The sequence below is a fragment of the Bombyx mandarina genome, chromosome 04 (genome assembly GCF_030267445.1).
Source record: "Bombyx mandarina strain Sakado chromosome 04, ASM3026744v2".
Classification (NCBI taxonomy): Eukaryota; Metazoa; Arthropoda; class Insecta; order Lepidoptera; family Bombycidae; genus Bombyx; species Bombyx mandarina.
The window spans coordinates 8,445,560-8,471,964 of NC_143211.1; the positions used below are offsets into that span (position 1 = coordinate 8,445,560).

The following is a 26,405-nucleotide window of genomic DNA, read 5'->3' on the forward strand; positions in this document are numbered from 1 at the left end:
TACATATCGTTCATGAAGAACCTTGTATGCTCGATGTTTTAGGTTTAAAATCGATGCATATGAACGATACATCGATGTTTGAGAAATCTTAAATAAAGAAAGAGATCAAAAATTATAATGATTTAATATTAAGCTATAACATAAATAAACTTAGAGCTACAACTAGAATTGTTTCGATCACGAACAAGATGTTTAAATTATATAAATCTTTCTAAAAGAGCGAATTTATTTATCGGTAACCAGTTCTTTATATCCTATCCAGAAAATATCTAGCACTGATTTCTAAATAGATCATTCTAATATAGTTTTTATATCGTTATATAGTTTTCAATCATATAGTTTTTTGCTAACAATCGTAGTTATTCATTAAAGGTTGATTGACACTTGATAATACTAAGCCTATTTATTTAAGCGGATTCGTCACCGCTTTCCTCCATCTTGCTTTCGGCAGATTCTACTAATCAGACAGTTCAGTTTTTTAAATGATTAAAAAAGGAGTTGTATATTTGATCGGAAATAGTTAACCCTTTTTTCAGTGTCATGTTTTGCCCAACTCTGGCCATAAGTATAAATATTGTGTACATTAAGACTACAAAATAATGTACTATAGCTAAAATAAAACTATAGCAATCTACGTACTACGTAGTACGTACGTCAAGCCTGCCCTCAGGTGCACGTGCGTCGTACACGCGACTACGTGAGCGTGACCTACTATTGGTTCGTCGAATAACGTTGTTTTGAGTCACGTGGGCTACTGTCGTATATTTCGTTTGTAATTTGTTTTGTATCCACATCCACAAGGAACAGTGCGAACCTTACCCAACGAAGGAGAAATACGTAATTAAAGCGTTCAGTGGTTAAAGTGTCAGTTTCGTTTGGGGTTTTCGTTCATATAGTTTTCCTAGTTAACATTACTAACTAAAATAACTTGTGTGAAATAAAATTTAAAATAATTATGGGATAAAGTGTAATAAACATATTTACGTAAGTATTTGAATTCTTAATTTTGAAACTTGTTATCCATAGCATTAGTATTTAATGAAAATGAAAAATATTACAAAAAATATGTTTCTAAATGTGTTGTGTTCAGAAGTATTCTTCGTTGTGAAATATTTTGAGAAGCAGTTCGCTTCTCCTTTTACAATTTCCGAATGAAACTAAATACCGCTCTACCGTATACCCTCGTCCCATCATCCGCATCCATAATATATGCCATCATTTAACTACACACATTGATTATGTGTTTTATTTGGAGTATAAAAAAGCGTGGGGAACACCGAGCACTGTGGTACGCCAGCAGTATCGGACATGTTATCGATGCAGCAGTCTCCCGAGATCAATTTTGATACTGCGTCGAAGGAATTGATGATATGTACCAAGTTTCACATTAAGAAGCGTGTTAACGCGGAGTAACGATTTACTATAGACTTCAAGCAGCCATGGCATTATCAGATTAATCTCAGCAACGACGTCACTGATTTACTATAGGTACTACTATGACCTCCCAGTCTCGAAGGAGAGTGTTATAGCAGAAGCGATAGCTATTGACCACTGAGTTTCTCGCCGGATCTTTTCAATGGTTAAGGTGGACATTGGTGACAACTACGAAATTGGTACTTTTTGAAATACCATATTAATGCGGATCTCGATTCGGAGGCACACCTCTTTAGTACCAATGCGTTGATGCAATTGGCCCGTGTGACTTATGGACATCGAGATGTCTGAGGTATTCTTAATTGACTGCACGGTGTGTGATGCGTGTATCAGGTGGAGATATATCATCTGAGGGACGGCGGATGTTGTGGTTTCTCTACCTTTAAAATTTTAGTTGGAGGCTAAGAGTAAGTCCTACACATTATGGGCCTTCTTCTGCCGTTGTAGTATGCGCCAGACTGCTTCCAGACTTACGCAGAGGCTATAAGGTCGGAAAAAAATATTCTTCGTAGCCTTCGATTCTGATCTCTGAGCCTGGATGCGAAATATGATTTGAATGTTTTTTTTATTGCTGACTGGGCAGACGAGCATACGGCCCACCTGATGGTAAGTGGTTACCGTCGCTCATGGACGTCAGCAATGCCAGAGGCAGAGTCAAGTCGCTGCCTTGGGTTTAATACTCTCCACAAGCCTCGCGTGAATAAAAACATGTCATAGCGCTCAGTGAAGACCGTAAAGGGGAGTTCATTCCAAAGCCGGATGGTACGTGGCAAAAAATATCTTTGGAAGCGCACTGTGGATGAACGCAATGGCTCCAGGTAGTATGGATGAACTCTACTCCGGTGGCGGGCAGTGCGATGGTAAAAACGAGATGATAGAATCATCTCAAGTAACTCCTCGGAGCATTCCTCATGGAACATACGGTACAAAATACAGAGGAAACCGAAGTCCCTCAGCAGTCCCAGCGGTTCCAAAGGATCCGTGAGAATGGGATTATCGACAATCCGAACGGCTCTCTTCTCTATCAAGTCAAATGGAAGTAGCTGGTATTTGGAAGCCACAGCCCAGAGTTGGGAGCAGTACTCCACGCGAGGCCGGGCTTGTGCTTTGTAAAGCGCAAGCCGTTACCCAGGCGTGATATACCGCTTCGCTCTATTGAAGACTCCCACCATTTTAGAGGCCAATTTGGCTGTACCTTCGAAATGACTCCGATATTTAACATTGTTCGAAATATCGACCCCCAGAATCCCTATACTCGCGGAAAGCTGCTGCTCCTTGAAATTGCGGTGCTATGACAAAAGGGTCCTTCTTCGTAGTGAACGCGCAAACCTGTGTTTTCAATGGGTTGAACGGAGCAGAATTCAGTTCACATCACTTGGAGACTCGCCCCAGAGAGTTTTCCACTTCAGACACAAGTTTTGGTCGCCCTTGATCGATGATTGCTATCATTCGCATAGCAATGCATGCCATCAATAGATAGCGTGTCATTGATATGCAGTATGAAGAGTGCGAGGGAGAGCACCGAACCTTGTGTAACACCAGCGTTGAAGTTCACGATATCGGAGCAGCAGCCGCCAACAACAACTGTGATGCTCGATCCATCCAAAAAGCGATCCACTTGCAGAGCCCTTCATAGATTCTGTAAGATGCAAGATTCGATAGAATATGCCCTAATCCAGACCCTGTCGAAGACCTTCGCGATGTCAAGGCTCACGGCGAGAGCCTCGCGCTTGCTTTCCAAGGCTTCAGCCTATCTATGTGTGAGGTATACAAGAAGGTCGCCAGTTGAGCGACCATGACGGAAACCGTACTGCCGGTCACTGATCAGCTGGCAATCCTCAAGATACTTAAGGATCTGGATGTTTATGATTTGCTTCATCACCTTAGAAAACAAAGAAACACAGAAGAAACAAAGAGCTATCGCGATAGCTCTGTAATTCGACGGGTCCGACCGGTTCCCCTTCTTGGGGACAGGGTGGACATGAGCAGTCTTCCATGAAGTTGGAACCCTGTTGGCACTATACACGAGGCCCCCACTCGACAAATGAACATCGAGAAGCCGAAGTTCTTGCCTGACCACACGCTGCCAAGGAGCTGTCACACCGGGAGATGTTGGGCGGCGTGGCTCCCCCGTCATCTAAAGTCGAGTATGAGGCAAAGAGTTTGAGGAGAAAGCCTTCTCCTTCGTATTATGAGCCACACTGTTATCGGACTTGCGCAATGGTGGAAAACTAGACCTACAGAAGTATCTTTCTGAAGCCTTGGCCAGCGACCAGAATGCACGGCACCGCGGAGAGATAGCTCTTCAGTCGTTCGCTAATTCTGGTAATGTGCTCCAAGTTCACCTTGGTAATAGTCCTCTTATAGGTCCTAGAAGCGGCGTTAAAGGAGAAACCCGAAATCCATACAAACTTGGGCTACTACTAACTAAATCACTACCTGGCTGGCATTTGTTCATATTGTATGTACTAGGGGATTTGATGCAATATATTAAAATAAAAAACACAACTGTGATAAATAGTTTTAACCATCGCATCGTTTTCGTTACGATTATCATAATATAACAGTATGGTATCTAAAAATTGTGCAGGAGGCAACTGACTACTCTGATGCCGTGCCCAACCAAGATATCATATTATGCTATTATATAATAATAAATCTCGAGAAATATAGAAAAACACATTCACTTGCGTAGAAACACGAAAAGCGTTTCATCCATAGATTATGCACTTAATATATTTGAGGTTTGATCTATGCGAATAACAATACGAATTAAAAACCTGCCTGTGCCAAGATAATTGAGACGTTGACGTTGACTTTTACTAGAGGAATCCGTGGTATAATCGATTGCACCAAATCGATTACTTATATACTTAGAGAATCGTGGCAGAACTACAATGGTGGTAATTCAAAATAATAATATCGCTAACTGGCACCATTAAATATAACATGAAAGGGTATAAGTGTTGCAGAGGTTTACAAAGATTGTTTAAAAAAAAAATAGAATTCTACTTATTTTCTACATTTGGCCATTGCCAATGAAGCTAAGAGATCAATAGGTTAATCAAGCAAAATAGACGAATTTTTTGGCACATATCCCTTTCGTGTAACGCTTAGGCCCAGAATGAGGTTTTTCCTTTCTGCCTTTTCTCCGAACTGTCAGTATCCCAGCGTCTCCTAACATCATTCCATGCCGCGTATGCCGACCGCTTGAGGCGTGCAGCATCCTTACTAGCTTTATTATACCGAGGTTTTACTGCGACCCTCAACGGGCACCTCCGAAGAAGGAATAAATAATTACATAATAATTACATTAATTAATTTACTGGTGGTAGGACCTCTTGTGAGTCCGCGCGGGTAGGTACCACCGCCCTGCCTATTTCTGCCGTGAAGCAGTAATGCGTTTCGGTTTGAAGGGTGGGGCAGCCGTTGTAACTATACTGAGATCTTAGAACTTATATCTCAAGGTGGGTGGCGCATTTACGTTGTAGATGTCCATGGGCTCCAGTAACCACTTAACACCAGGTGAGCTGTGAGCTCGTCCACACATCTAAGCAATAAAAAAATAAAAAAATTCCCTGAAGCACCACGTCTTTAAGTCGATCCGCACAGACGTCAGGATCATCGGAGGAAAAGTAGAGCCGCTTCCATGGGTAGGATGCGTAAAATTCACGGGTTCCATCCCAATCTGCTGACCTGTACCGCCCAAATCTTCGAAACCCGGTCGTCGTTCAACGACCAGGGCGAGAGAGTGGTATCGCAGAACGGATAAGCCAGTAATCAGACGATCCAAGGGGAGCGTCGACCGCCGCACTGTATCCAGCTAGGGGAGAGTGGTTAGCAGAAGATCCAACAAAGAAAGCTCGTGAATCTCAGTGTCTGGGACACGGGTGGGTTGAGTCACTAGTTGAGAGAGGCCGTAGGACAAGGCGAATTCGTAGGTAGCCTGACCTGGGAGGTCAGTGATTCTGGACCCCAACCACTCCTGGCGAGGAGCGTTAAAGTCACCAAGGACCACCGCCTCCGCCGATGAGTACTGCTCAAGCACGCAGTCAGTTCCCTTTTGTATATGTTCAAACAGAGTTGACCCCGCATTACAGCTGTGGGACTTGTACAGGCAGGCGTGGACTCGGGTACAACCCCTATAGTCCATGTGTAGCCACAAGAGGGATAGATCCCGTTGTTCGAGGCCCCGAAGCTGACGACTGCAGACATCCCCCCCGGATAAACATGCACATCCCGGCTTTACGCAGGAAGGTGTGCTCCAATGCGTAGCCGGGGTATTCGAGGTACGAAGCATCATCCGGGGCAGATATTTGCGTCTCAGTCCGGAAAAAGAGGGCAGGTTGCGTCGTCTCAAGGTGGTGGTGTACGGCATCAAGGTTGCTGTGTAGGCCCCTGACATTGCTGGAATACACATTAAACGTGGAATGGGAATCCGCCGAAAATACTCTTTTTCTTTTGTCGACTTTTATTTCTTTTTTGGTTCGAGAGTAAGGATTTGGTGAAATAGGATGCTAGTGGTGAGATCAAGGCAATACCTGAATAAAGTGTAGGGCACAATGGACACTCGATCCGGGGTTGTGCGAGAAGCTGACGCAGGGCATGGATGGCCCCCAGTCCACCCTGCAGACGATCGGCGGGATCCACTCCGGACTCCGACTCCGGCACGGCGACCGCATGCCAGGATTTTACACCGGTTGGCGGGACAGCTTCCCGGGGCGGAGTTTAGTAGTGACACCCGAGTTCAGGTCCCCTACTGATCGGCGGGTGGCGGCACACACTGTTTCACTTTGTCTCCTTATACCCCCGTCAGCAACCCACGTCCCGCGGACTTGTGAGCACGTTTGCTCTGCATGCTCCAAGTATCACCAAGACTTACCCCCAACAAGGAGGAAGAAAGGAAAGGAAGATTACTGAACCTGGCTAGATACATGAGTCTAAGTCACGATTGTGTACCATAACGGCTCTCGCCCACATTAAACTGGAAAGCATAACTGCCGTGCGGTAGAAATACATAGGTAGGGTGGTACGGTAGTTATATAAATTTATGTACTTTAGCGGGTGTGTTTTTCTAATTCGTTTCATTGAATTAAAAAAATATCCAACCTTTTGTAGTATGAACTAAAGCAGGTGTACCAGATTCCATATAATAATACAGTCAAAATCTGTTATAACGACATCGAAGGGACTGCTCATATTCAGTCGTAAAAACCGATAGTCGTAACAACCGGTGATGTTTAATGTGTATCGTGCAAGTACAAACAAATCGATAGGGAATTATTGGTAAAATATATTTACATAATACGCGATTTTTCTTCAATATTAATTTGTTTTATTTTTCATTGCGACATTTTGAAAGTTTCACGAATAACTCCACAAAGTTTTGGTGCGTCTTGTGTATAGATAAGTAACAAACTAACTGAAGAGATATGAAGAAGCGGGCTTTGACTCTACCGCATGCACATGTTTTGTTTCTAAGAATTAGAAAAGACCCTACACTAAACTAAATCCTATTGTTTTCTTTCCTGATTTTAATAGCCATTGAAGCAAATGTGGATACCTATTCAAATTGTTTACAATACAGCTTAGCCGGTCGTTCTAACAGATCTAATTCTCCGAAATATTAGTTAAATGTGGTCGTTTTATGAGGTATGTCGTTATTACCAATGTCGTAGAAAGCAATATTTTTAATAAGGCGGTCATATGGCATTCAGCCGGGACCTTTGTTCTTGGTTATTATAACCGGCATGTTGTATTAAACGATGTCGCAGTAAACGGTTTTGACTGTATTTGTCTATTATGATAGGTATATTTGATGTCCTATTTGTTTGTGGTAGAGCTGCCATACCAAGGTCGCATTTTCAATAAATTTACAACTATTTGGCTGCTCTGTTTGTTCGAGCTTATCTTTGAAATAGCTGCCCTATTATTTTAGGTTCCCATCATTTTGTTGACAAGACTTTTCATAAATCAATTAGGCTGCTTTTAATACATTCGGTTCTTTTGTTCCAGCGTAAATAAAAATTGAAACACCCAATCTTACACACGAGATCACTTTGATTTGATTTTTGAATTAGCTAATACAAGTAGAACATTTGTTACGTTTTTTTTTCTGCCTAAGCTGATAGATAGCCTTGAGAGGCTATTTCAGCTTCACCCTAACGCGTGTAGGTGAATTCACGGGGCTCAAACCGGAGTGTTGCTAACACTGACCCTAACAAGAGCAGTGCCTCGCAGAATCTACCACGCGACCCACTGAGAAGATCCGGTGAGAAACTCAGTGGGCTGTGTCTATGGGTTAATTTGCTCGTCGAGCCCTTCGTCGCAAGCGTTCGACGAGAACGGTGACCGGGCGTTACGTGAAAAAACAGAAATCTTATGTTTCTTATATAATAATGATTTTTATGTGTATCTAACGCTACCAAGCGTAGGACTCACCCCAGGGCAAATATTGCTTATTTCTTGGTTTTGCAATGATTTCGGTCGCTGAGAAAATTTCTCTTCTAGTTTCCAATATAAAAGCCATACGAGTTATAGTTTCCACATACATCTAAAGCAGCGCCAGAGTACTCTCACGTTATAATTGTAGAGCCGAAAATATATATATGTATGTTTTTGTTTGTTACAGGAACAAAATGGAATGGGTTTTAAGAAGTCCACAAATCCACAGCAGTTTCGGGAATCTTGGTTTCCTACATGCAGATGGATATCACGTAAACGAGAATTGCAACAGTAAGTCATTACGCAAAAAATAATTGTTTTAGGTCCAAATTTAGACGTCCAAAATTAAAGTGTCCCAGGAAATTTATTGGTAACGAAAATTATTTAATTTGACGTTAAATAAAATAAAAAATACACGTTAAATCAATTGCTTATGACTATAGGTGTATTGAAGAGCTCCAGGCGTACCATATAATAAATGGTTTAAAATTAAAGTGTCCCAGGAAATTTATTGGTAACGAAAATTATTTAATTTGACGTTAAATAAAATAAAAAATACACGTTAAATCAATTGCTTATGACTATAGGTGTATTGAAGAGCTCCAGGCGTACCATATAATAAATGGTTACCGGGTCTTATAGATAGCACAACGTGATTAATGAAGGATATTGAATGAGTTAAATATCAGAATAACTTGAAAATGAATTCGGAAATATTTTAAAGTACAATTTTCTTCTAATTTTAAATTTTAATAGGATTAACATACATAATCTTGTTACTCCATGTACTATTATTCTGTTACAGATGTCCTGGAATCTATTTTACACAATATTTTAAGTGAAGACGAGTATTTGCGAACGTATCGTAGAAGCATCAGTTTTGGGCAGAATGTCAAGAAGGACCTTATACCACTTTTAATCCATACTAAAGATGATAAAACTATTGAATTACTAATAAGGATACTAGTTAATTTGACCATTCCTATCGAATGTTTGCTTTCTGTTGATGAAATCTCCAAAAATGATTTCGGACGTCATACTATATTCGAAATAAACAATTTACTTTCAACAACGAAAATGGCATTCACAGATCAACGAGCAACTAAAGTTGTAATAGATTTTTTAAAAAAGAATTTTGATCTTGAACAAAAAACAATGTTAACCATTGAGCAATGTACAAATATAAGTAACAGCCTACTTTTGCTGAGAAATATATTACACATACCAGAGAAAACTCCCACTCAGAGTCCAACTTTCAACGGGCCTGTTCACTCGATCCAAAACCAAATCATATGGAATATCTTTAGCCAAAGTATCGACAAAGTCCTCATTAAGTTGATGATAATTCCTGATGCGGTAAGCTACGATGACTTCATTTTTCAAATTTAATTAGTTTTTGATCCATTATAATAACAAAAAGACCATGTTCTATTTGTGTATTTTACCAATATATGTGATATAGATTTAGACTTTGTGTTTCAAAATATATGGGGAGTAAGGAACCCGAAATCGTAATAATAATTTATTAAATATCTCAATCGACGACCTGAATATAAAAGGGAATAATGTTCACTTTGCTAAAAAAATTATGAATCTTTGTTGTTTTGTGAAGTTCATTAGTGAATCCGCAATTAGAATATCTATATAATAATATCCCGGTTTCACTGAGGCCTGCCTGCCTCGAACCTGTGGGTCACCTAATTTTCAGTTATCACCATGGCGTATTTTATCAATTGCTAAAATGTAATTACCAAACTAAATTTTAGGGTTACTTAGCTGTAGTAGAGAGTATAGTCTACAAATCAACAAGAAATAGTGTTTCAGAATTTGAAAAAAAAAGTGGTGCCGTAGAGGTTACTGGCAGTTAAAACCGAGCGTATAAGCGTGTGGGGGACGCCTATTGTTAGATATCACTACATAGTATAAAACAAAGTCGCTTTCTCTGTCCCTATATCCCTATGTATGCTTAAATCTTTAAAGCTACGCAACGGATTTTGATGCGGTTTTTTTTTAATAGATAGAGTGATTGAAGAGGAAGGTTTATATGTATAATAACATCCATTAAATAGTGGAGAAATCAATAATAAATTACAGTTTCCGAAGCGAAGCGAGGGCGGGTCGCTAGTGTCTTATACCTAATCTGAAATGAGTTTTAATTGTAGTTTTAATGTGAGGTAAGATATTTTGTACTATGAAGACTTTCCAAATTGTAAAAAATATCCGCTACCTCTAAATTTTCAAATTGGTGGTGGTAAATTTTTGAAACAGTTGAAATTTCCAAAATAAAAATATTGTTACGTCGAAGTTTGTGACGTCGTATCGTCGACGTAAGTCGAAGTGAGAGAAGTGTTTCTTAGTTAAGCAATCAGCGAATCGGTAGTATTGAATTAAATATTCAATTTCAAACGTGAACATTCGTCTCATTTGTTTGTGTAACTAACTACTTCACCGTGCGTCGTCGGATACGTACTTGTCCAGTTTTTACATTATTTCCAACAAATCTTGTTGTAACGGTGTATAATGCATGAATGTAGTTGAATCTTCTATTAATTTTACATCAATTTCTAAATTTTGTGTCGTCATTAAACTTGTCAATTAAGTTTTTTTTCTGTTTGATCTGGTCTGACGACGAATCAGGGAAGTTTTTTTTTAATTGCTAGATGAGTGAACGAGCTCACAGCCCACCTGGTGTTAAGTGGTTACTGGTGCCCATAGACATTTACGACGTAAATGCGCCACCCACTTTGAGATATAAGTTCTAAGGTCTCAAGTATAGTTACAATGCCTGAGATTCGAACACCGGTGCATTGGTCAACACGAATGTATCGGACGTCTTATCCGTTAGGCCACGACGACTTCAATGTTAGTAAAGGAAAACAACTTTTCGTGACTAGTTGTATTGTAAGCCCAAAACGGTATGCATATCATCGTCTTCCTTATTTCGGTTACGAAGCAGACGTGTCTTTCAGTTTGAAAGGTGGAACATTCATTATAAAATTCAATTGAGAATTCGATCTCATGTTTCAAGGCTCTGATAACCACTTACTAGTAGGTGGGCCGTGTGTTCGATCGTCTATTTATGCAGTTAATATATTAAAAACAAGTACACTCATTAAGTTTGTCTTAAGAAATACTATTGCGTCGTAATATAGGTATGTGTTATTTTTTTCTGTATTTTCATTATCTCTTGGACAGAACCCTAACACTTACCTTTCGAACGGTATCCCCACACCGACTAATACCTCAGTTTAAGAATCTAGATGTGTGTTTTGTATTTTTTTTATTTTTAGGCAAAATGGGCGGTTACAATGATTCAATTCATAGCCTTGCTTTATAAAAATCAACATGCTGTGACATTACACAAACTCCTCAATTTATGGTTAGAGTCATCTTTGTCAGAAAGCTCTGAGGATAACGAGAGCAATACCTCTCCGCCGGATCGTGGTACGTTACGCCCACTACACCTATCTATATCTATATCTATACTAATATTATAAAGAGGAAAGATTTGTTTGTTTGTTTGTTTCGAATAGGCTCCGAAACTACTGGACCGATTTGAAAAATTCTTTTTCCATTAGAAGCCGACATTGTCCCTGATGAACATAGGCTACTTTTTTTTATTTTTTTTTATTTATTTTTTTTGGTTTCATGTGTGTTTTAATGTTTCCAAAGCGAAGCGAGGGCGGGTCGCTAGTCTAAAATAAAATTAAAAATATTTTTAAACATCATTAAACTATTTTGTAAACTTTAGTCTAACTATGGGAACAAAGCATACCTCTGTCATTTTAAAACCTTAAAATAATATTAAGGTTTATCACACGTAGCTGTCAAAATTGTGGAGGCAAATCTCAATAAGGTAATATCTTAAACTAATATTTTGAAACAAATTCAGGAAGTGATGACTCGTCACCGATATTAACGTCAGATCCCACGTCCGATTCGTCGGACACAGGGGGCAGCGGTAAGAGCAACGATGAACCAAATTCAGTGAATAACGGATGGGATGCTTCTTCTGTTAATAACACTAGTGAGAACGGAAGCCAGACCTCTCAGACGCACAATGATTCTGAGCCACCAAGGAAAAATGTGGAAAATATCGCAGAGGGCTCCATGAAAGATGAAAATGAAAATGTAAGTGCCGCTCTCAATCAAATCAGACTCGCGTCTTTCTATAAAAGTTAGTAACGATGAACCTATTTATGTATTTGTTTATTTATACGATCGTGTGAGCATGATTGAAAAGCTACTGGGTCAATAAAACTATCAGTTGAGTTTTAAAATTTATAGGTATATTTGGGTACTAATTGTATATTAAACGCATGTTGAATAATCATTAGATTAAACGTAACAATAAGATAGAAACCAAGTAATGAAAACCGTTGATATCTACATCATCTTTTACTGGTGGTAGGACCTCTTGTAAGTCCGCACTGGTAGGGAACACCACCCTGCCTATTTCTGCCGTGAAGCAGTAATGCGTTTCGGTTTGAAGGGTGAGGCAGCCGTTGTAACTATACTTAGAACTTATATCTCAAGGTGGTTGGCGTATTTACGTTGTAGATATCTATGGAATCCAGTAACCACTTAGCAGCCAGCTGGGCTGTGAGCTCGTTCACTCATCTGAGCAATAAGCAATAAAAATAAATCTAGTTTTTTATGAAAGCAGTAAATACTCATCCATTGAAAAGCGAATATTTTCATCATTTTCAGGAATCGAAATCGGTAACGTTTTCTGAGAGTAACACGGAAGCGACTAAAGATGTGCCAGCAGGTGAAGACAAAATGAAAGCGGTCATATCGGAAAATTCCGATTGCGGTTACGGTACTCAAATTGAAAACCAGGAGTCCATTTCAACGTCCAGTAACGAAGACGAACTACCCTCTAAAAAGCCGGTTCACCAGAAACCGCATAATCCAAAACAACGGGTCAACACTAAATCTCGTAGCGGGGTAACGGTGCAAGAACGGAAACGTAAAAAAATTGTCAAAAGAGGAAAATCTAACATGTATGTTGAATTTTTGTAATATCACCAACATCAGTCAACTGTGCTCGCAATAAAATAAATGTATTCTATTACAGAATCAACGTACAAGGGCTGTCTCATAAAACTCCAACTGACGACGACATATCTAACATCTTGAAAGAGTTTACTGTCGATTTCTTATTGAAAGGCTACAACGTCCTTGTTCAAACACTTCACAGTCAGATACTCACGAATTTACAACTGGAAATCGATACGTCGCATTTCTTTTGGTTGGTCACGTACTTCTTGAAGTTCGCTACGCAGATAGAGCTGGATCTAGAACATCTCTGCTCGGTCTTGTCATTCGACATCGTCTCATACTTAACCGCCGAGGGCGTCAACTTGTGCGAACAATTCGAGCTGGCCGTCAAGTTAGACGGAAATGGTCTCAAGCCGTGCATGAGGAGGCTCCATTTGGTAATTTTTTTTTATATAATCATTGTAAATCTCAGTCTGTTCACTGTTATAACGTTAGGTTCATTAAAAAATTACATTCAGCTACATATAACTATATTTTAGAAAAATAAAATATTTAGTGTTATAACTTAATTTAAACTCTATTGGGCCTCTAGTGGTTACCGCAACCAAAATAATTGAAGACACAGTTGCATATAAAATCTTTTTGAAAAGGAACACCCGGTAATAAAACATTTTAATGAGTTTTACTTACTGAGTGCATTATGTGACAGTGTTTACAGAAAATCCTTATAACACATAATCGTGCTACAATTACTCTATCTTAGTTTCACATTATATTAAGGCGTAAGTAGGTTGGTGCGGTATTATGAGACATAATTAATTTAATTAATTATTTAAACATTTTATACACACATAAATTTATTATAATGCACTTGTTGTTTTATTGTTATATGTTGTCTCGAAGAATCTTTACTAACATGTGTAATAATTAATACTTGTAATATCTTTTTTCAACAACCTAATGAACGTTTATATATTATACATAATTATGAATACATATTACTTAATATGCAAAATATAATCAAATTTCATAATATTTAATCACTCTCAACTAATATATCGTTTACATTTTACTCTATATTACATTATTAATATTATTTTTAGGTTGTAACAGCGATAAGAGAATTGGTTCAAGCAATCGAAGTGTACAAAAAGATATCGTTCATACGCAAAGACGACAGGGAGGCGCTCATAAAATTACAAATCAAAATGTGCGAAACCGATGAGCTGAGATCTCTGATGGTGTTGTTGCTCCGCACCTACAATCCTAAGTATCACACCAAACAATATTTACAGGTTAATATTTTTTTTTTGTTTATTTAACTAGCAGTAGCTGTGTACTGTGGGTTCACAGACATTACATTTCCAAGAAGTCTTATGCATTACATACTTGTAATGGGAGCTCAACTTATATTGGATTAACTTGATTTTCGTTGGAATCATAATAAGTTTGCTTGTAACATCTATTTTAGGCCTATAGTTTCACTTGGCCCGCGCCGTGTCTTTCTAAAGACATACTGCAAAAGTACTAACCGTTTAGTTTATCCTTGTAATACCAATGTAATACTAATATAGAAAGTTCAACATATCCTAAATCCTAACAATCCTAAATTATTCATTATCATTTTTTTTCCACAGGATATAATAGTAACGAATCATATTTTACTATTGTTCTTAGACAATGTCATGAAGATGACCGAATACAATGGCACGACTAATATGGTGGACCATATAAAACAGTACGTTGTACATTTTATACAGCTATCTTTATAAGCGGATTTAAATCACTTATCATTAATACACATAATAATACCGCAGAATAGCTAGTCTTGCCATAAATACTGAGACAAAGGAAAAAAAATCTATCGCAAATAACATTTATTACTTTTACAGTGTGTTAGTTTAATACATAAATATAAAACAATTTAAAGTATAAAAAGCTTATTTGAAGTGGTCTGCATTGGCTGTGCAATACAGTCCTTTAAACGTTGAGGCCAATTATCAATAGAAGCACACACTCTTTCCATGGGAAAAATTTTCACTGCCAATCGTACGGATTGTTTTAGGGACTCCAAATTATCATGGCGCTTAGAGCAAGCCGTACTCTCTAAAACTGACCATAAATCATAATCCAGAAACGTTCGTTTCCAACCAAGACTGCGTAGACCGAGCTTTATGACCTGGCGCCGAGTCTGGCTGGAAGGACCATTCTTGATTATTGAACATGGTGTTGTTAAGGGGCTTCACTATCTTCTCAAGAATGGTATCTTGATACACTTGTGCCGATGTTTTGATACCTTTTTCACAAAAGTATGACTCAGTCACTCCTTCATAGCTAATACCCCACCAAACTATCACTGAAGTCGGATAGTGCCTACGTCGCACTCTGTCGACTAATTGAGAAGCTTCCTTAGAGCTTTGAGCATAAATACGATCATATTGTTTGTTAAAATGTTGCTCAATTGTAAAAATTTTCACACCGTAAACAAAATTTTTCTACGACCCTTTGCGTACCGCTTCAGTAATTGTTTCGATTTTACCACCATTTTATTTAATTTTAAATTATTTGTCAAGAAATGACCAGTACGTCTCCTATAGGCTGCAAGTCCTAAGTCATCTTTTAAAATACGCGACATGCTTCTAGGTGCTATCTTCATCTCCTGAGATAAAATATTTTGCTTTCGGACAGGATTTCTTCGAATTCTTTCCCTTACTGCTTTGACCACCTTTTTCGTACGAACACTACGTGGGCGGCCAGATCTTTTTCTGTCACAAACAGAGGAGGTCTCATTGCACCTATTAATAGCCCGGTACACAAACATTTTACTAATACCAAGCGTATGGAGAGTTTTAAAAATTGCATTTGGCTCCATACCTACTTTGTGTAATGCAATCACAGCGATTCGGTTCTCTTTATCACCCCACTCCATTTTAATATCGCAAAATATTGTACAGTGTATTGGCGCCAAAATGAGAAAACTTAATGAGCAATCATGTAAAAATTACAGATTCCAAATTCAAATGTAATATTTTGTTTATTTTTAATTGTAACAGTATTTATGGCCAGACTAAGTATAGTGTGCCTGTACATTGAAGATAAGTAAAAAAATAATAGAAAGGGTAATTAAAGACGATTAATAGAACATAAACCACAATAGAATTATTTTCAATCGGTTTGTTTGTTCGCGCATATCTCCAGAACTACTTAACCAGTTCCCATTTAGTTTTCACTTGTCGATAAAATAAACAAATTTGGAACCCAATTAAGTTATCGTCATTTATAGGTTCCTGGAAAAATTTATATCGTTAGATGTTGGAATTGACATAAAAATAAAATTACCTAGGTCGATTTTTTATGTTTCCATGACGTTTGGTCATGTACTATTTTAGACCAATTTTTTTGTATATAGTTAGGGATACAAAGAAAGAATATATTTTTTATCAGTTCTTTTCACTCCACGAAAGCAAAGGAAAGCTAGTTACTTTATTAAACGTACACATTCTGTATTGGTATAATGGGTGAATTTTTATAGTAAGCGGAAACATGCTTTTCCAATAAAGTTACCTAAGACTGACGTGGAGCACTGCCAATCACAATTAATTGGTTGCCTAATTAATAGTTAATTAAAGTCTTAATATTTTGTTTGATTTAGCATAATTTATGGTTACTCTACTTGGGCTCCGTGATTTGACTGCTATGTTTCCCCAAGGGCAAAGCTTATCAAGGTCTCACAAAACATATCATTTCAAAACATTGTGTTGAACTGTATGGACAAGGAAGCACTATTAGCGACTTCACCGAAAAAGTATTTTTTTTTGTACTTTATAATTCTATCTATTATGAGAAATAGCATTGTTGAAGTTATTGACAACTCATACCACGAATCCAACCATAAAAGTACTAAGAGATCTCTAATATCTTCATGTACCATTTCGTGATAAGTGCGAAACGTAATGTGGGAAGAATTTAAAGTAGTATAAAAAACATATTTAAAAGTGATAAAGAATCATCTTAAGTTAGTAAAGACAACTAACTATCACTCTTAGTCACCTGAAAAGAAACAAAAAATAAATTCGATATTTTTTTTATAATAACTCACCCAGTATTTAATTAATTATTGTATAGTATTATTTATTTATTATTTAACGTGTTCTTAGCACTATCTTTATATTTACTGATATTTACCACGATTTTTACTGGTGGTAGGACGTCTTGTGAGTCCGCGCGGTTAGGTTACAACCACCTTGTCTATTTTAGCCGTAAAGCAGTAATGCATTTCAGTTTGAAGGGTGGGGCAGCTGTTTTACTGTAAAAACGGAGACCTTAGAACTCATGTCTCAAGGTGGGTGGCGGCTTTTACGTTGTAGTATCTTTGGTCTCCAATAACGTTAGGTGGACCCTGAGCTCGGCCAACCATAAGCAATAAAAAAAAATCATTTGTTCCACAAAATGAATTGCACCCTTGATGATGTACAACGTGTGTGTAATGCGGATAGCCGCGAAAAGTTCAAACAACTTCACTTGAAGTCTATTGAAGTCGTCGTGGCCTAAAGGATAAGACGCCCGGTGCATTCGTGTTGAGCGATGTACCGGTGTTCGAATCTCAGACGGGTACCAATTTTTCTAATGAAATACGTAACTAACAAATGTGCACGATTGACTTCCACGGTGAAGGAATAACATCGTGTAAACGCGCAAAATTATAATTTCCGTAATTACTGGTGGTAGGAACTCTTGTGAGTCCGCGCGGGTAGGTACCACCACCCTGCCTATTTCTGCTGTGAAGCAGTAATGCGTTTCGGTTTGAACTTATATCTTAAGGTGGGTGGCGCATTAACGTTGTAGATGTCTATGGGCTCCAGTAACCACTTAACACCAGGTGGGCTGTGAGCTCGTCCATCCATCTATGCAATAAAAAAAAAAACTTCAGTTGCCGTAAATTACCTCAGTACCGTAAGCTAATTGATAATTTTGAACCGTCTACAGATTCGCTACGCCCGAAATAATGTACCAATACGGGTTGCTGCTAGAGGATTACGCCAGTAACGGAGAGTTTGTGAACGACTGTATCTTCACGGTAATGCACCACGCGGGAGGCGAACTAGAAAGCCTGATAACATTGTTCCAACCTAAGATACTTAAGACGTTCACTTCGATTTGGAAATCGGAATTCGAAATTTGCGATGTAAGTTTTTATGGTCATATTTCATCATTTTTCCACGAACTAACTTGTTCTTACACAACAGGAATATGTTCACAACATATAGCAATTTCACAAATTGTAAATGGCGTGTTTTCAATAGGAAGGTTATCGGAAGTTTTTACTGTTTTTTTTTTGGTATCCTTATTTTCACGTTAATTGTTCTAATTCAAGGATTGGTCCGATCTCATCGAATACGTGATCAATACGTTCATAAAGAAGCCGCACACGCTACAAACCATGGCTGACATTAGGCTTGACACGGAGAACTTTGACGACGAAATAGTTTCGAAGCATGTCACGATGCCGGAAGATGTCGCTGGTCCGCGCACTAACGATATAGCCAAGAAGAATAACACAATTAGTAACGCCAGTAACGCATCTGTGGAAACGTGAGCATTCTATTATCCTACTGAAAAGTCTGTCATTTTTATTTTGCAGTCAAATAAGTCGGTGGTGTATCCAAATGCAAGTGATTACCGTCTTCCATGAATACAATGATACCAGGGCACAGTCAAATTACTACCATTTTTTCTTGTTTGCGTTGATACAAATAAGAAGATTCTGGTAGACAGAGTCCGGAGTTTATAGTGGACTCTTCGTTTATTCATTGGAGGGTAGGAGTTTAGAGTTAGGACTTCTTGGATTTGGTATTACTGGTGCATTTTCCTAGTTAACTATCCCTACCCTTCTTGATATCTAGAACATCGATAGCCAGGCATGTTGTGAACCCGCACGGATCTAAGCCCGAGTCCTGCTTACTTCGTTGTAAAAACCAACATTTAAACATATTAACATAAAAAAAATAAAAATTTACAGTATATTAATTTGGAAGAATTTTGTTGCGTAAAGTCCTTACAGTGTCAATACCTTACGCTTTTAGGTGGACAGAAGACGAACTAAGCTCATTGAATTGGAACTACATGCAATGTAATTCTCTATCCGATGTTATCGGCGAGATCGTGAGGTTGTTTAAAGATTACGGAACTTTTAAATCTAGACAATCTATTATCACACAGCTGTATAAACAGAACATTATTGATAAAGATAAATTTGAGACGTTTTTGAACGCCGAAAAACAGTGGAACACCAGAACTGTAGAGCTAAACAAGGAGACGAGAGACGACGAGATCAGAAAACTATGCGAGCAGCTAGCGAACGACGGGAAGTCTAACTTCCTAGATTGGGTACAGAAAGTACTTTTGGATACATGCTGCGCTAAAATATATATCCAGAAGAAATCGGCCACAAAATACATGGCCGACCAAGCTGACTGCAAGCTACTCAATTTTGAATTGTTCAAGAAGAAATCGGACTTTCCGTCTTTGTCGCCAGTGTCGTGCCATTCATTGCGTGAGTAATTATCTAACGCGACTCCAAATAATTTATTTCAAATTGATCTAATTTAACATACCTTATGAATGTTTTAACTTGAACTTTAGCGACCTGCACAAAAAAGCCATGAAGTAGCTTAGGTTTTTTTTTAAGTGAAACTTCTTTAGAATCGTTGTGATTTCAAACACGATGAAACGAAAAAATAAGTCCATAGAGAGTTTTTAATACAGCGCCATCTATGAGATTTTTTAATACTAACGTGTGTATGAAACCTCTTGTAGTGAATTTTAATTTAGGATTATACGTGAAGTTAAAATATTAATTCCCAGAGGGCGCTACCTCATACTATTACTATAATAGATGATTTACTATCATTTAGTAATGACAAAATTTTACATATACTTAAACATTTAGGATAATTGTATTTTAATTTTTGAAGGTTTCACTTCTACCACGTGTGAATTGCACACATGTATTTTTTTTTATTAATAAAATTAATCAGTTCACTATTTCACTTTAGTGTTCAACCAATCTGTTCCACTGGTGCCGTGGAACTGCAGACAAGCCAGTATCTGCAAAGACTTGAAGTTTCTGCAGCTGTTACACAAGCTCGGCTTCCACATGCCCGTCGATTCCGGGAAAGTGTTTATAAGAATTCCTCATTTTTGGACAGCGGATTTTCTTTTCGAGGTCGCCGGAAAGATAGCGCCCATCGATAAAAGTGAGTATTTGGAATGAATGCTACTTCTGTATAGTGGCGTAGCTAGGTAACCAAGGGCCCTGGGGCAAATTAAAAAATGGGGCCCCACTGTTATGTAAACTGATTAGGTTTTATCAAATAAAAATATGAAATATACAAATATTTTAGAAATGCTAAGCTACTTAAGCTCTTTTTTATGCACTCCAGGGCAGGTAATAAAAATATTAAACAGTAACACCATATCAGGTTGGGGGAAAAGTCTTTTCGCATTATAGTATGTATGAACTTGTAATAAAATCTATTTTTATCTGGCTGATTTTGATATCATTAAAAGCTTAAATTTTAAAAAAGATAATTCCTAATTCAAATTAGTAAAATGTGTGATTTTTATTTATTTTTCGTACTTTCAAGATGAATGAATCTAATGAAGAAATTCCATACATTTAAAAATTTTACTACAATAAAGGTAAAAATGCAAAGCAAGTCGCGAAAACAATTTGCGATGTTTATGGACCTAGTGCAGTGTCTGTGAGAGTAGCATAAATTTGGTTTAAATGTTTTCAATCCGGAAATTTTGATGTCAAAGATGCACGTCGCTCTGGTCGCCCTATTACGGATAAAATGGATGCCATTTTTGAAAAAGTAGAGCAAGATCGGCATATCAGTAGTTACGACGTAGCTGAAGAACTGGGAATTTACCACAAAACAGTTTTGGCGCATTTGAAAAAAACTGGGTCCACAAAAAAGCTCGATATTTGGGTACCTCACGAGCTCATTAAAAGAAACCTAATGAACCGTGTACTCACTTATGATTCTTTATTACGACGTAATCAAACCGAACCATTTTTGAAAGAGCTGATAACTGGTGATGAAATGTGGATCACGTACGACAAGAATGTGCGAAAAAGGTCGTGGTCAAAGGCCGGTCAGGCTTCACAAACTGTGGCGAAACCCGGGTTAACTCGCAACAAGGTGATGCTGTGTGTGTGGTGGGATTGAAAGGACATTATTCATTATAAGATGTTACCACCAGGCAGGACCATCGATTCTGAACTCTACTGCGAACGACTGATGAGATTAAAGCAAGAAGTTGAAAGCGGCGGAATTAATCAACAGAAGGGGTGTAGTTTTCATCATGATAACGATAGACCTCACGCATCTTTAGCCACTCAGCAAAAATTAAGAGAGCTTGGCTGGGAGGCGTTAATACATCCGCCGCATAGCCCTGACCTTGCACCTTCAGATTTCCACCTGTTTCAGTCTCTTCCAAATTCTTTAGGCAGTGTCAGGTTAACATCACGAGAGGACTGCCAAAACCAATTGTCGCGGTATTTTGAGCAGAAGCCCCAAAATTTCTATAACAATGGGATCATGTCCCTACCTACAAGATGGCAAAAAGTTATCGAACAAAAGGGTACCTACATACTTTAGTTAAATGTAAATAAACTATATTAAAAAATGTTGTGAATTTTCTTAAAAAATGCGAAGAAACTTTTTCCCCAACCTATTACAATGCGCTGTAGCCTAAATCTATAGACTTACACAATTTATTGACTTGATGGACATCAATATGAGCGGTAAAATAAAATAAAATTGAACCACTATATGACCAGTACAAAAAAGTTTATTGACATTAGCTTACTTACCCCCGATACAGCATTAATTTCTTAACCGTTCTCGAATAATTTTTTTTACTTGAATTCACAATAAAACGCACATCGATGAATAATAAAACGCACAAATCACTATCCGTGAAATTGATAACACTGCCAACCTACAGAAAGAATTTAGGGGAATTCCCTAGGCAACACTTTTGAATTTCTCTCAACTGAGTTGGCATGATTAAAGTGGGGTTGCAACCTGTCATCTTTATTTTCAAAATGGGAAAAATTTTCCAAAAGTTCAGTTCGATCGAGATTTCTGGTAAGGATTCGAGGGCCCCCTGAGCTTGAGGGCCCCGGGGCACTGCCCCGCCTAGCCCCTGGGTAGCTACGCCACTGCTTCTGTACCGTCTATTTGGAAACTGACACTTTATTTTGTTGTGTATTTGAATTTTAGAAACGCTGAAATTCAATATAGACGACCTACAGAATAGTATGACGCACGAGAAATATCGAAATCTTATAGTTTTAACTACGAATTATACTAAAGATATTACTATGGTGGAAACCTCTGATAATATTTATCAAGTGCACAAACAAAAGCATCTCGCCACAATGGTCAACTTTACGCCTATGTAAGAACGAACACATTCTTCTTCTATCTATCTATTTAATATTATTCTAAATTATATGTTAATTATTATTTAACTTATTTATTAAGATTGTTACAACCACGTTAAAATATACGTTGGAAACTTTTTTAATAACTTAATAATAAACGTTACCTAAGAATAGTAACATATTTTGGTATCTTTCGATCGTATTTAAAGCAATATAAGAAACATATGTGTTTATAGTTTTAAAAAAATCCCGATTTTCATTATTTTGGTGTTAAATAAAAATTGAAAGAAAAATTTATAGAAGAGGAAAAGTTCCAATAACATTCAAGTCCTTATCGAGCTCAATCTGCTTCTAGGCCTGGCACTTCATTCGGTACGCAAAGAGATGACGAAAGACGCAACTGGTTGGAGGTGGTTAAAAAGTCGCAAGAATATAAGATTACATTGAATTTAGGAAGGTGCGTATACCGAACAAAGTGGAGAATATTGATCTTTATATATATAAGTCTATTTCATTCATTAATTTTATTGAAATTCATTGTAAATTTGTCGGCTATCTTCAAATATATGACCGCCTTGCGCCAAAAAAATACGCAGGAAAATGGTAAAGACCTGCGTGGGCTCCCAACATTTCGTAACTAAATAAAAAAGGTAAAAATTTGGGATTCGATTAAATTACACGATCTTAGAAGCCGTTCGTTAAAAAATGTTAAATGGATATTTATTTATAAAAGTTTGGTACCAAAATTGGGCATATTTGAATTTATTTGTGGAAAAGCGTATTGTGTACTTGCAGGCGTTCGTACCTCCATCCTGTCTTATTTTTTCCGCGGAGCCGCTACCCGTTCAATTTTTAAGATTTGAATGGTATTGCGAGTAAAAAACAAAACCTCTGTTAACAAATAAACCTTATTTTAATACGTATGATTGTCGCATCGAGTAGGTTAGTGGGAGAGGACGATGACATACAGCCTGATGTAGTTATGAAGTTGCCGTCGAGCGAGCCGTCGGAGTCGCTTCCCGCGCCGCCCATCAGCGGGAACATCACCGACACAGAGTACTATAACAACAGGTATTGTATAAATATCAAAATACTTCATGTATACCTTAAAATTTTCAGCATCGGGACCACATCGGGATTATTTTTTTGCTTAAATCAACTAAATGCGCATTCATAAAACATTTTTGTTAAACTACCTACAATCACCTCTAGACGAATTTAATGATAGGTTATTAAAACAAATATCGTAAATCTAAATATATAATATTATAATTTAGAACCAATTGTCTGATATTGTAATGTTAAATTGAAAAATTTGAATTCATGGATATGCGAATGTATCCTGACTAACTAGGAGCCCTGTTTCAATTCGCGGTTCGAATGTACTGCACATTCCTTAAGCATATTCGAGGTCTTAGTAGACTTGTTCTTGGCTCGGAAATGTGTTTCTGGGAGAGAATATTAGCCCGTGTTCGATAGAATTATAATCGTGTTTTTATTAGTTTCAAGTTAATCTTTTATAAGTACGGCAATCGGTTTTTTAAGTTTCCATCGTTGGCAGTGTCGTCTCAGATCGAGTTTAAAATTTGACCTCTACTTCTTCTTTGAATATCTATGACCGGTAGACAGCAACTGGCTGTAGCTATTAATGGAATGGCTTCAAGAATGTTCGCGAGGGACGGCTAGTATTCACCAACAAATTTCACGTCCGCTTACCTTGGGTGCCAATAATGTGAAATTTCAACATATTTTCGAAGGAGCAAGCATATGAAAACTAGCTTACAGCGATCTTCTGTTCAATGGCTATCAAAGCTCATAGACGTGAATACGAGGTCGAACTCTAGATTATAATTGGGCCTGGCTGTGTTTAACCCTTTAAACCGGAAAGCAAGATGTCAAATAATATTATTTATATGAATACTAGTGGACCCGACAGACGTCCTGTGGATGCATACAAGTTGATCCAGCCGTTTAGTTGCAGTATAGATAAATAGCCTAGATACCGACTGCAGTGCCATCTGCCGGGCTGATTTGTAAATCTAAACAATCCAGGGCGCCATTCAAACGCATACAAAAAAAATTTTCAAATCGGTCCAACCGTTTAAGAGTTCGGTGATATACACACGTTCAGTAGAATAATATTTAAAAAGATGTGATTTAAAGTTTTTCAATTTATTAATCAAACTTCTGTTCAGACCCTGTTAAACACATTAAGAGTATAGAGGGAAGTAAATAGACCGTGACAAGTAATTGTCAATTTGTATGTTCACAACGCCAAAGCGAATAACGCGTTAAAGAAGTGAACGAGATACTTTCTGATTGTGAACTACTTACGCAATTAAATCCGTTTACAACAGTGCGTTCAAAGCGTTTAAAAGCTTTTCAAGATTGCACAGGTTTATCAGTAAAGTCAAATAAAAATCTTGTCTTGGTACAGAAATATAATACAAGATTTATTTGTGATTGTCATTTTGTAGGTCTATGAATGAGACAGGGCCCTGAAAGTGCGATACTTTAAGACAAATATTTTTTGTATCGAAACTAGCGATATATCGTAGCGGATGCCCCTAAGCTTATATGTTGTCAAAGTTAAGGCATTTAATTATTGTATAACTAAACACAGAAAAAAAAACATACGAGTCTTTATTTATTATAGACAAATTGATTTTTTTATAATATTTTTTATCAATAGACTAGCTTTTTTTTTATTGCTTAAATGGATGGACGAGCTCACAGCCCACCTGGTGTTTAGTGGTTACTGGAGCCCATAGCCATCTACAACGTAAATGCGCCACCCACCTTGAGACCCGGCAGACTTCGTAGCGCCTCAATTGATAAATAAAAGACCTAAAATTTTGTATAAAATAAACTTAAAACAAACAAAAGGAATCGTCCGACGGAGGACACATCAAAGGGAAAATAAATTTTTATTTTTATTTAATTCCGAGCATTTTCATATTTATCAACCTTTTAAACCTTCCATGGACTTCCACAAATAATTATTCAAGACAAAAATTTGCCAAATCGGTCCAGCCGTTCTCGAGTTTTAGCGAGACTAACGAACAGAAATTCATTTTTATACATATTATAGGTTTTTATCAATTTGTGATTTCTGAAAATTTATTTATTTAGCCTTCATTAAAAATAACGGGATAGGTAATAATATGTTACTGCTATCTACAGGAGTAATGAGGAACTAATAGAAGCAAAGCCATGTAGTGGCCGACGCCTGTAAACATTTTTGTTGAGTGCTTGAGTTGCTCAACTAGGTACCACTAATTTATGTGTATTATCTATGGAATGAGATGTAATATTTATTTTTATTTTAGCGTATGCGAAACAGCTTCGGTGGCGTCCGATCTCACTCGCATGTACGTTTCGGATGAAGACGAGAAACCGGAAGTGGTACTACGGCCTGTCCATGAGGTCAACATCTTGGCTGAATCCAGTGACTCCGGCAACTTAAAACGTCCCCGTGTACAATTTGCTCCCAATTTCTGATTCCATACGTAGTGAATAAGTAGCTGTCGAAACGATAGTGTTTAAGTTTACCTCAATAAATCTTAATAAAATATACATAATATTAAATGTGATTTGACATTTCACGTATCTGTGGAGTCCGCTCAAAGGACTCCGAACTGTGGAGAGGTTAATTTTAACGTAATTAAAATAACTCTATTTTGAAAAAAAAAAATTTATCTATGTATGAAATATATATTCCAAATGTGTTTATTACATTATTTTTAAAACAGATTAGCTTTTGTGTTTAAACTAATGCATTTTGATAGTGCGTAGTAACAATTTTATATAATAATATTATAATATGTACTCTATTAAAAAAAAAAAAACATTGTTGTTGTACACTTTTCCACCTACCATTTACTCTTGATTTTGGTTTACTTGGAGCTCACCTCATGTACGAATTAAACTCACCTCGTCTACATAACACACACAATTATTTTCTGATGTTTTTTCTGTGCACTCTAAAGTATAATTAAATAAGAATTTCTATACGTTGTAACTCGTGACTATGCGAACACACAGCTATAAGGGAAGTTTCAATAGA

General features: G+C 37.5%; 1 protein-coding gene across 1 annotated transcript; it reads left to right on the forward strand.

Annotated features, from left to right (window-relative positions):
* The first annotated feature begins 422 nt into the window (after positions 1-422).
* Positions 423-26,033, forward strand: tim (timeless). The gene is made up of 17 exons (XM_028185103.2): positions 423-984; positions 8,066-8,169; positions 8,684-9,234; positions 11,169-11,322; positions 11,771-12,009; positions 12,589-12,884; positions 12,959-13,319; positions 13,986-14,177; positions 14,520-14,620; positions 17,869-18,067; positions 18,257-18,474; positions 18,966-19,435; positions 19,938-20,138; positions 22,176-22,353; positions 22,695-22,796; positions 23,282-23,410; positions 25,669-26,033. Exons 2-17 carry the CDS (start codon positions 8,073-8,075, stop codon positions 25,838-25,840), a joined length of 3,660 nt encoding a protein of 1,219 aa, XP_028040904.2. The 5' UTR covers positions 423-984; positions 8,066-8,072; the 3' UTR covers positions 25,841-26,033.
* Positions 26,034-26,405: the final 372 nt, after the last annotated feature.

Bases quoted from the DNA above. Each gene is read 5' to 3' on its own strand.
- tim (XM_028185103.2), top strand. From the start codon at position 8,073: ATGGAATGGGTTTTAAGAAGTCCACAAATCCACAGCAGTTTCGGGAAT. The intron at 11,323-11,770 runs GTACGTTACGCC...AAACAAATTCAG, and splicing joins TACCTCTCCGCCGGATCGTG to GAAGTGATGACTCGTCACCG. The intron at 20,139-22,175 runs GTGAGTATTTGG...TTTGAATTTTAG, and splicing joins GATAGCGCCCATCGATAAAA to AAACGCTGAAATTCAATATA.